Source organism: Corvus cornix, unplaced genomic scaffold (assembly GCF_000738735.6).
Source record: "Corvus cornix cornix isolate S_Up_H32 unplaced genomic scaffold, ASM73873v5 scaffold15, whole genome shotgun sequence".
Taxonomy (NCBI): Eukaryota; Metazoa; Chordata; class Aves; order Passeriformes; family Corvidae; genus Corvus; species Corvus cornix.
In genome coordinates this window covers 109,601-121,834 of record NW_024108683.1, presented here as the reverse complement: position 1 = coordinate 121,834, position 12,234 = coordinate 109,601, and the positions used below count along the sequence as shown (strand labels likewise).

The 12,234-nt window shown below is 52.9% G+C and overlaps 1 protein-coding gene across 1 annotated transcript; it reads right to left on the bottom strand.

Moving 5' to 3' along the window:
* Positions 1 to 458: 458 nt before the first annotated feature.
* Positions 459 to 12,234, bottom strand: ZAN (zonadhesin; the record flags this gene model as incomplete). Its single annotated transcript, XM_039572472.1, is given in 14 exon segments — positions 459 to 927; positions 1,524 to 2,116; positions 2,617 to 3,181; positions 3,617 to 4,215; positions 4,672 to 5,251; positions 5,934 to 6,265; positions 6,851 to 6,992; positions 7,705 to 7,898; positions 8,126 to 8,693; positions 9,072 to 9,652; positions 10,307 to 10,729; positions 10,732 to 10,876; positions 11,244 to 11,848; positions 12,186 to 12,234. Coding segments are annotated over 14 exon segments (5,748 nt in total), but the record flags the coding sequence as incomplete, so codon positions are not given.

Sequence of the window (12,234 nt, the reverse complement as noted above, 5' to 3'; positions counted from 1 at the left end):
TAAATGGGAGGTCATCTGGGGTCAGTAGGTGTCTTCTGGGATCAGTGCCATCCCATCTTTGGGATGGGTGGTCCTGTGGGGCTCCCATTTGGGGGCATCAGGGAGGCCCCACTGGTTGCACAGGGTTCCACTGGGGGGCACAGGCTTCCCGTTTTTGGGGGCGGGGGGTCCCCTTTGGGGGTCTCATTGGGGCATTTCCCAGATGGGGGCTTAGCAATACGGACATGTACCCCTTTTTCCATGCAGGAATGAGCCCCTGCTCATTCCCACCCCCACCAAAATTTCCATTCCCTGCAGAATTCCTGCCCCCACAAAAATCCTGACCCCCAAATTCCCATCCTCCCAAAACTTCACCACCCCAAAGTCCCAACTCCAAACTTCCTGTCACCTCGAATTCCCGACCCCCCAAAATTCCCAACCCCTCCATGTACTCACGGCAACCCGTGGCCTCCCGCCACTCCCGGAGCGCACCTCCGGCTGCCTGGCACGCGGCTGCATAGCCCTGAAAGCCGGGGCAGGGGTCGCCCCCCACCCTGCACACCTGGTGCTCGCAGGTCACCAGGTACGTGCGGGGCGGAACCACCCCGTGACACCCCGCAAAGGGTCCTTCGGGGTCCGCCAGCACCGCGCAGCGCCGCGCCTGGGCCGGGGAGCAGCTGGGGGCGGGCACCAGGTGGGTGCAGTTCGGGGGGGGCCTGCCCAGAGCCCCCCATCGGGGCCGTCGTCGTTGGGGTCCCCGTTGAAGTTGCCGCAGAGGCCCCGGGGGCGGCGGGACGGGGGGGGCAGCGTCAGCACCACATACGCCTTGCCGTCGTAGAGGATTTTGGGGCCCCCCTGGACCTGGAGCAGCCGGTGGGACCCCACCTGCGCCACCCCCACCGCGCCCCCCCGCAGCCACAGCGGCAGCAAGTGGCGCTCGCCATCCACCTGGGGGGAGAGAGGGGTGAGGATCCCAAAAGGGAAGTCGGACCACCAAAGGTGGGGTTAACCCCCCAAAATAGGGTTTGCACCCCCAAAAACAGGGTCTTGCACTTCCTTCTGTGCACCTCAAAGCCATGGTTTACATCCCAAAAAGGGGTGATTACACTCCGAAAAGAGCGTTTTCAACCCCAAAATCATGGTTTGCACCCCAAACCCAGGGTTATCATGCCAGAAAGGGTCTGTACACCCCAGAGTGCACACCAAAAGTGGGGTGTGTACCCCAAAAGCAGCTCTTGCACACCCAAACAACCCCTCCCCTGCTGCCATGTCCCTCAAAACCCCATTTTCACCCCCTTCTTTTTCACCCAACCCCTTTTTACCCCCCAAAGCAGGGTTTGTACCTGCCAAACCAGGCCTGCACCCCCAAAAGCATTGCCCCCAAAACATGGCTTGCACCCGCAAAACAGGGCATGCACCCCAAAGTCAGAGCTTTCTCCCTAAACCTGGCCTTTCTTCACTGCTGCACCTCCCAAACCCCATTTCCATCCCCTTTTTTGCCCCCCAAATACCTTTTTGCCCCCAAAACCAGGCCCTCCACTCACCATCACCTCCCACTGCTGTCCCCTGTGCATCACCACAGTCACCCCGTGCGCCATCACCGTCACCCGCTGCACCTCCACATCCTCCTGCTCCAAGGCCACCGTGATGGGCTCCAGCTCCTCCTCGGGCTCACCCCTCTCCAACTCCAGCAGCGGGAGGGTGCAGGATCCCCCAAAACTCCCCAGGTGCCCATCGAAGGTGCTGTAAGCCCCTGCCCCCAAAACCTGGCACTGTCTGCAGGTGCGGGGGTGGCACCCCAGCACCCCATCCCGCACTGTGCATTCCTCGTCCCTGGAGCAGCCTGGAGCGGGGTGACACTCCAGCCCCCCATTTTCAGAGCAGACGCAGCGCTGGGTGCAGGGGGGCTCGGGGTAAAACTGCACCCCCTGAGGGTAGTAGCGGCCCTCCAAAACACAGCCACATTGGGGGAGGGGCACGCAGTGATCCCCACTCCGGAAAAATCCGGGATCACAGAAACAACCTTCGGAGCACGTGGAGGCATCAGAGCAGTCCTGGGGTCCAGCTTCACCTTGGCAGGTGGGGGGGCAGGGGGAGCCACAGAGCTCATAGTGCTGGTTTGGGGGGCACACGGGGCCTGTCAGGAAGGGAGAGGAGTTGGAAACACCAAAACCCCCACGGACACAAGAAAACTCCCTGCAAACCCTCAAAACCCTCATGGACACCCCAAATTCCCATGGATGCCCCAAAACTCCCCATGCAGACCCCAAATTCCCAAACTCCCCATGGACACCCTAAAACTCCCTTGTCTGAACCCCAAGACCCGCCATCCAAGCTTCAAACCTCCTCGTGCAGACCCCAAACCCCCTATGGACACCCCAAAACTCCCTGTGTAGATCCCAAAACCCCCACTGAAACCCTAAAGCTCCCCATGGAGACCCAAAAACCCCTGGGAACACCTCAGACCTGACATGGACACCCTAAAGCCCCCCCCAGACAGCCCCAACCCCCCTTCCCCCTGCCAGACACCCCAAAATCCTCCATGGACAGCCCAAAACTCCTTGCCCAACCTCTGTGTTTCTCTCTGCCCTCCAAAACCCCCCTGTACTCTCCCAAGCCCCCCAAGTCCCCCCGTACTGCAGAAGGCGGCCGTGCGCCATGGCCGCACAGCAGCGCCCTGGCTCTGGCAAGCAGCAACATAGGCACCAATGGCCTGGCACACGGTGTCCTGGTGCCCCTCGTACAGGCAGGCGTCAAAGAGACAGTCATCCAAATAAGGGGTGGGGTCGATGACGTCGTGGCAGGCGGCAAAGGGCCCCCGTTTCTTCCCCAGCAGCCCACAGTGCTTGTCCCCACGGTAGGCACGTTTTTGGGCGTCGCTGCACACCTGGCAGCCCTTGCTGCACCCAGGTGAGCACCCAGGGACATCGCCGACCTTCCAGCTATCGCCCAGGTGCGTCTCATTGTCAGCATGGTGGCCATCACGGGTGACAAAGTCGTCGTGGGGGTCCCCATTGGCGTTGCCACAGAGGCCGCAGACAGCGCCAGCATAGGTGTTGGGGATGATGACACGGGCATAGCTGTACCAGTCAAAAGTGACAGTGACACCCACGTCAGTGGTGATGAAGCCGTGGACACCACGGAGGGACACCTGGATCTGGTGGTTGTGGGTGAAGGGGAGGTCCAACAGGACACCATTGACCTGGAAAGAGAGTCGTGGGTGGCATGAGGTCATGCAATGAAGCTGAAACCCACCCAAGGGTCATAGAATGACCCTGAAGACCACCTAGATGCCACATGATGACCTTGAAACCCACCTGAAAACCATATAATGGCCTTGAAACCTTAACCCAATACCATGGAACAACCTTGAAAACCAGATGCCACACAAGGGCTTTACAGCCCAACAAGACACCATCCAATGACTTTGAAGGCCACCAAGATGACATTTTAGCCCACCCAGATGCCACCCAATTACCTTGAAACCCACCTGAACACCTTAAAAGGACTTTGAAACTCCACCAAGGTGTCATGTGATGACCTTGAAGTGCACCTGAAGACTATACCATGATCTTGAACCCTCCCCAGATACTATGCAATGACTCTGAACCACCCCTATCACCTTCTTCATCCCTACCTTGACCTTCTGGGGATGTTCCTGGCTGAGGCTGAGGGACATGTTGTACACCTCCACGGTGACCACCTTGGTGAAGGAGACCAGGTGGCTGCCACGGTGATTGTTCTCCACAGTGACAGCAAAGGGGATGAGGGTGGGGTCAGTGGAGCAGAGCCCAGCCAACAGGTAGACACAGGTACCCATGAAGTCAAAGCGGCGCCCATCGAAGGTGGTGTAGTGGGGGTCACCGGTGGCCACGCAGATAGACCGGCTGTTGGCTGTGCACTGCCGCACTCCCTTCACCACCGTGCACACCTCACCCGGCTTACACCCCGAGTCCTCGCACACCACCATTCCCAGCTCTGTGTCACACCTGCACCTGGAGCGACAGGTGTCATCACCCCAGAACTCCTCGCCAGGGCGGTAGTAGTGGCCGTCGCGGGTGCAGCCACAGCGGGACACCGGCACGCACTGCCCGCCACTGAGCACGTGGCCAGTGTTACAGGCACAGGTCTCCACGCAGGGCTGGTCACAGGTGGCTGGACTGTCTCGGTTGGAGCAGGTGGCCGGACAGGCGTTGCCACAGGACTCATAGTGGCTGTTTTCAGGGCAAGGTAAGGCTGCAGGGGGAGGAAAGTGGGGTGAGGGAGGGATTAGGGGAGTAGACAGCATTCGACACAGCAGCCTGGGGCTGGGAAAGCGTCTCAAACATGAGGAAGGGTCTGGAAAACAAGAAGGGTTCTGGAATGCAAGGAGGAAGGTCTGGGAAATGTGGGAAGAGACTGGGACAAGTGGGATAAGGTCTGAGCCATGTGGCAAGGGTCTGGGCCATGTGGGATGGGGTCTGGGACACAAGGATAAAGGCCTGGAACATGTGGGAAGGATCTGGAAAATGTGGCATAGAGTCTTGGAAAGATGGGATGGAGTCTGGGACACAAGAAGGGTCTGGAGCACCAGAAGAAAGTTCTGGAGAACTTCCAAGGACCATCTGAGAGATTTGAAGGCTGGATCCCACTTCGTACCCATCCTCCCCCACTCTGGTTCCTTCCCTTCCCAAAGAAAACCCCAGCCCTTACGGCATCCCGATGGTGTCCTCCAGTCATGGACCATGGCCCCATGCTTCTGACATGTTGCCGCGTACGTCTCCAGCACCTGGCAGAGGATTGACCTCGCCCCATTGCTCAGGCACAGGTCAGACAGGCAGTTACGATAAAAGTCGTGAGGCTTCACTATGTTGTGACATGCTCTGAAGGGCCCCTGGAAGGATTTTTTTAAGATCCCACAATAGTGGTTCCCACCATAAAGTTCCTTCTTCTCCTCATCACACACTGGGCACGTTCCATCGCAATAATCCCAGCAAATCGGGTCGTCAGCCTCAGAGTCAGCACTTTTCCAGCTTTTGGCCCATGTCACAATGGCGGTGATGTTGTCACCAGCCTCGGGGATGTCGTCGAGGGGCTTGAGATTGAAATTCCCACAGAGGCCACGGACATGGCGGAAGTAGCTGCTGGGGAGGTCGATCAGGAGGTGCCAGTTCCAGTCATAGGAGACCCGGAGACCAAAATCTGTCTCCAGAGCAACACGAAGCCCACTGGGACGGACCCTCAGCTTCCCGTCTGCCAGGAGCACCGGGAGCAGCGTCACTTCCCCGTTCACCTGCCAGAGGCCCAACATTCCCAGTTATCTCAATGTTTTCATTCTCAACATACACCAATATTTTATTCCCAATGTATCTGAATATTTTATTCCCCACATATCCCAATTCTTTATTCCCAGCAAATTCCAACACTAAATCCCATCATATCCCAACATTTTACACCTTACATATCCCAACATTTTATTCCTGCTATTTTATTACTGACATATCCCAACATAGAATTCCCAGTATAACCCAATATTTTATTCCCAAAATATACAAACACCCCACAGTATTTTATTCCTGCTGCATCCCAACATTTTATTCCTGAAATATCCTAATATTTTATTCCCAGTTTATCCCAACATCTTATTCCTGGCATATCCTGTTTTATTCCTGACATCGCCCAACATTTTATTCCCAATAAATCCCAACATCTTATTCCAACATTCTGTTCCTGACATTTCCAGATATTCTATTCCCCATATTTTATTCTCACCATTTCTCAACTTTTTATTCCTGACATATCCCAAGATTTTATTCTCAAAATATCCCAACATTTCAACAATCCACCTCCCAATCTGACTGATTTACCTCAAAATAACATTGGCACTGGCTGGCTGAAGAAGGAGGCAGGGAAGAGCTGGATGAAGCAAAAAGTTGGGAAAAAGCCCAAATTTTCCACATTTCCACCCAACTCACCCGGACTTTTCCATCTTCATTCCGGCGGAAGGAGATGCGTTGTCCATAGACATCAACATTGACCAAGGAAACATAGGACACAGATTGGATTCCACCACGGATGTCATTCTTGGCCTCGACCCTGAAGGGCACCAGCCCAGGGTCATTCCCATGGGATTCGGCCATGGTGTAGGTGCAGGTTCCTTGGAAGTCGAAGTCAAGGCCATCGAAGGTGCGGAAGTGTGGGTCACCCCAAGCCCAGCACGTGGCGACCAGAGCCGGGATGCACTGGGATTGGGCACCGCGGGGCCGACAGCGCTCCTTGGGGCGGCAGCGCAGGGACTTGCAGGGGTCTGGGAGGGGAAGTGGAGCAGGATGAGCCATGGGCTGGGTGAAATAAGACATAAAGATTGGGAAAAGCCACGGGTTGGAGAAAAGGATGGGAAAAAAGTGGGGGGAAGTCATGACATAGAGAAAACTATGAGATGGGAAAGACCATGGAATGGGAAAAATCATGAGATGGGAGAAACTATGGGAGAAGTCATGGAAGGAACCATGGGATGGAAAACCATGGAAGGAACCATGGGAGAAACTATGGGAGAAGTCATGGAAGGAACCATGGGATGGAAAACCATGAAAGGAACCATGGGAAAAGCATGGGAAAAACAATGAGAAAAAACATGGAAAAGACCATGGAAAAAACCATGGTATGGGAGAAACCATGGAGGAACTGTAGGAAAAATCATGGGATGGGGAAAACAACATGTGGGAAACCTTGGGAGAAACCATGGGAAGAATTGCCCTATCCTTGACCCTTAGTGCCAGAGACAGGATTCTGTTCCCTCCACCTCCCCTTCCCTTTTCTCCCCAATCAATCCCCCAGTCATCCCCAGACCCGCTTGGCCTCTAAAATCCCCCTTTCCCCCATTTTTCCTCACTTTTATTGATGCATCCCAAGATGCCTTCCCGGATTTCGCAGGATTCGTCCTCAGAGCAAGCATGGTCATGGCAGGTAAGGCCCTGACCAGGGACACAGGTGCAGCGGCGCTGGCAGCGATCCCAGAAAAGCATCTCATGGGGCTGTGGGGAGAGAGAAGGGAGACAAGGAAATCCATGAAAACAGGGGATAAAAGGAAAAAAATGCAGAAAAATGGGACATAAGTGCAGAAAAATAGGGAAAATAGTGAACAAATTGCAAGGCAAAGGGATGTACATGCATACATTCCCTATAAATAGGGAAGAAGAGAGAAATGCAGGAAAAAAATACATAAGTGCATAAAAATAAGGGGAAAAGTGCTGGGGAAAAGCATAAATATAGTAAAAATGGGAAAAATGCAGAGAAAGAAATGCAAATACATAACATCAGGAGAAATACCAGCAAGAAAAAGAATGTAACTGCCTCAAAATAGGGGAAAAGAAAGGAAATGCAAGGAAAATGCAGCATAAAAATAGGGAGGTGGAAAGGGGGAAATGCTGGGAAAATGAGACAGAAAAATAGGGGAAAATGCAAGAAATAAAGGTGTAAATGCATAAAAATAGGGGAAAAAAGGGGGGAAATTAATTTTTAAAATGTAACTACATTAAGCCAGGAAAAAAAGAAAGCACCATGAAAACAGAGGTGAATGCAGAAAAATATGAGAGAAAGGAAAAAAAATGCAGGGCAAATATAGGTAAGGACATAAAAACAGGGAAAAGAAGGAAAAAAGGAAGCAAATGTATAAAAATAGGGGGGAAATGAAGGGAAAAAAGACATAAATACCTAAAAACAGGAAGAAAAGCCAGAAAAAACTACCTTATAGTATTCCCCATCCCTAAAGCATCCACAGTGCTCCTCGGGAACACATCCCTGTCCATCAAAGACGGAGCCCTGGTGGCACTGGCAGCCCTCTGCACAGGTCTGGGGACAGGTGGTGGCATTTCCGGCACAGGCGTTGGCGCAGGTGTTCATGCAAAGGGAGTAGGTGCTGTTGGCCGGGCAGGTGAGGGCTGGAATTTTCATGGAATCATGGACTGAGTTGGACTGGAAGGGACCTTAAAGCTCATCCCATCACCATCATCCCATGTCCTGTGTGTCACCACTGTCACCCACACCCAAACAAGGAACATTCCCCACCTGTGCCCCCCAAACTCCCGGTGCTCCAGGTGGGATCTCACCTGGAGATCTTCCCAACCCCAAACAGGGGACATTTGCCCCTGTGCCCTCCCAAACTCACGGCAGAAGGATGGCGTCCTCCAACCCCCCACAGTGACTCCAGCATCTTGGCACGCGGTGACATAGCTCTGGATACTCTGGCACAGGACATGCATGTCCCCTCCAGTCATACAGAGGTCATGGATGCAGGATTGGGAATACGGGATTGGGTCAATGATGCGATGGCAAGAGCCAAAGGGACCTTCGGGGGCCGTGAGGAGGCCACAGTAGTTGGGTTTTTGGAGGATTGCCACTTTTTCCTCTGTGCAGGTGGGACACTCATCCTTGGGACAGGTGTCATTGCAAGGTGTGTCCATTGTTTTCCATGCGGATCCAAAGGCTGTCGCACCTGGAGCCAGCTGGCCACTGGAGAGCTGGAAATCATCACTGCGCTGGCCATTGTAGTTGCCACAGAGGCCACGCAAGTGCCCCATGTAGATCTGGGGCACCGTGATCATCACATGCTGGACGAGGTCATAGTGGACAACGAGGCCAAAGTCAGTGCGGAGCAGGACACCTGTCCCATGTGGGTAGACCTGGACCTGTCCCTCACTCAGGATGGTGGGGAGGTGGTGGGAGATGGAATCCACCTGGGATAGAGAAGGAAGAGTCCTCCAGTGAGGAGGTGGGACCAAAAATTTGGGGAAAACACCTTCCCAACAATATTCTGATAGATTTACGGATCCCACTTGGAAAGAAAAGTTCGGATGAGTATGAATTAGTCCTGGAGGTGGGGGAGGGCTCCCCTCATCAAGGAAATACAGTTTTGGGGTTGATTGAGGTAGAACGAAAAATTTAGGGAAAACACCTTCTGGCCAAAGTTTTAACGCATTTAGTGACCTTGCTTAGAAAGAAAAGTTGGGATGAGCATGGACTGGGCTTGAAGTTGGGCTGAGGTGTCCCTCCCATCAAGGAAACCCAATTTAGGGGAGATCCCATGAGATTTGGACCATAAAGTGCCACCTTACCATGACATCTGCCCCTTTTCCTTGTTTCAAGGTCAAGATGACCCCATAGACTTCCACAGACAACGCTTGGATCCTGGAGACCTTCCCCTTCTGCCGTGCCTCCTTCTGGATTGTGACAATAAATGATGTCAAGTTGTTACCTGTGCAGGTCTGGGTGAGGACATAGGAGCAGGTACCAGTGATGTTGAAGACCATCCCATCAAAGGTGATATAGGTGCAGTCACCTGTGGCCACGCAGGTGCTAGACACCTGAGAGGGACACTGGAAGACACCATCAATGACCTTCCCAGGGCCACCATTAGGACAGGAAGTATTTTGGCACTCCACAGTGCCACCGGAGAGGCACTGGCACATCTCCTGCTCTGTGGGGTAGAATGTCTCCCCCTCTTTGTAGTAGACTCCGTGGTGGCTGCAGCCACAGTGGGACATGGGGACGCACTCATCGCCACTGAGCATGAAGCCGCCCTGACACACGCAGCCCTCGCGGCACCGCCGTGGGCATGTGGTGGAGTCAGTACCGCAGGTGTGCTGGCAGGTGTGGGAGCAGAGCTCGTAGGAGCTGTTGGAAGGACAGGGAATATCTGCCGGGAGACAATGGGATTCATGAGGAATCAGGAAATTCCAAGCCGAAACCTGGAAGATTCCTGGAATTCAGGTGCAAACTTCATCAAATACAGAGTGTTTTAGCCCAGTTTCATGATAAACCCTCAATTTTCCTCCCTGTGGATGTGATGAGGGACATCATCAAATAATGATCCAATGATTATCTGATGATGATCCAATGATCATCCATAAGGAATATCCCAGGCAAATTAAAATAGGAATTCTTGCCGCTAAACCACCCAATTTCCCCCATTTTCATGGAGAAAAATGTAACATTCCCTCAAAGAGTGGGATTGCTCCACACTGGGTCCTCAACTGACCTCCAGGCTGGATCCCTTTAACCCAATTCCACTATTTTTGGTACATTTTTTGGTGGTTCTCCCTCTAAATTATCCATTTTGGAGCCAACACCAAGAAATTGGAGATTTGGGGGGGGTAAATTATTCCAAATGAGACAGCATTTTCCTTGGGAAGCGTTCATTTTGGGTGGATTATGGGATCAACCAAGACTTTGGATGGAATTCCCACTGGATTCTCACCCACATCTGGGTTGTTCATACTTGGATTTGGAGCAGACTTGAGGATATTTTGGATACTGCTGAAGGAAAAACCCTCCCATTATCCCAACTTACAGCAGAAATTATCCGTCCTCCACCTTCCGATGGACACACCAGCAGCCTGGCATGCGGTGGCGTAGCGGGCAATGATTGGACACATCCCTTCTTCCTGATCAGGGAAGAGGCAGGAGTCATGCATGCAGCTCTGGAAGTACTGGTGGGCATCAACATGACCATGACATGCTCCAAAGGGTCCATCTGCTTCCAAAATAATTTCACACCCCATCCCAGATACTTCCTGCTGCAGCCGGGAAAGTGCGACAGTGCTGGAACATTCCACTGTTGACCTCTCACCACATCCTGGGACGTCTGTGACCTTCCAGCTGCTCCCGAAGGCATCTGGGTCTGATGTCACCTGGTTGTTCCTCATCATCGTGTCGTCGCTGGCAGCACCGTTGTAGTTCCCGCAGAGCCCACACAGGGCATTGGCAAAGCCACTGGCACCATGGCGGTGACGTGGCTGTACCAGTCGTAGGTGACAACGAGGCCAAAATTGGTCTCTACCACCGCATCCTGCCCATCACGATAGACAACAATCTTCCTTTCACTGTAGTGATACGGGAGGTTGACCAACTGCTCATCAATCTGGGGAGAAAACCATAAAAAGTGATCAAATTTGTGGTCTGACGGTAAACTATTTTCAACAGCCAGAGCAACCAAAAGGCATTGATTTAATTAAATTTTGAATTGAAATAAATTTGGGATTTAAGATTATGAGAAGGTCCAAGTCCCAAGAGGAGGCTGACCAACCACTCATTGATCTGGGGAGAAAACCATAAAAATTGATACCATTTCGGTCTGATGGATAATTCCAATTCTGCCTTCAACAGCTGGAACACCCAAATGATGTTGATTTAATTACATTTCAGATTTAATCACTCATTAATGGGATGAGGTTTGGGATGAAGTGGAGAATGTGGTGAAAAGATAAGGGATCATTTCCTAAACTCACCATGATTTTTCCAGGGTGTTCCCTGCTGATGCTGATGGTTTTGTTGTAGACTTTGACTGTCACCACGGCAATGGACGACATGAGGTTGTCACTCTGGTGGCCATTCTGCACCAACACCTGGAATCCTACCAAATTTTGGGTGTCCTCACACAATCCAACCAACAGGTAGACACATGTTCCCTGGAAGATGAACCTCTTGCCATCAAAGGTCTCGTAGTGGGTGGCTCCAACAGCAGTGCAGACCCCAAAAATTTTGGGATAACAATCCTGGATTCCCTTCTCCACCCGGCATTCCTCCTCGGTGCCGCAACCAGAATCCCGGCACACCGCCTGCCGCTGCTCCGTGTCACACACGCAGCGCTGGGTGCAGGTGAGGTCACCCCAAAATTCCTCACCAAGGCCATGGAAGAGACCCTGAAAGATGCAGCCACTTTCAGAGGGGGGGACGCAGGTGTTGGCTTCAAGGACAAGGCCCTCGTGGCACACACAGGTGTCCGTGCAGGTGGTGGCGGTGGCACAGCTGGACGACACAGCGGGAATGTTGCAGGTGGGGGGGCAGGCGAGGCCACAGGTGCTGTAGGTGCTGTTGGGTGGGCAAGTGAGAGCTGGACAGGGAGGGAGACAGTGGTCAGGGTGGAGCAGCACATGGTGGGACAGATTTCTTCAACTATTTACATAGATATCCTGGAGTCTCCATGGACTTCCTGGGCCTTCTACCTGGACTTTCTGGAGACTCTGCAGACTTCCTGGACTTCCTGCTCAGACTTTCTAGAAAATCCATGGACTTTATGGACTTTCTACTTGGGCTGTCTGGAATCTCCCTGGACTTCATGGATTTCCTGCTTGAACCTGCTGCCACAACCTTTCCCAACCCATGATCCCATGGATCTTCAGTCCCACATTAATTAGGCTCTGCCCACCCCAAGGAGTATTTTCACTCACGACATCCCGCTGCTGTCCTCCAGTCGGAAACGCTGATCCCCTCCTCTGG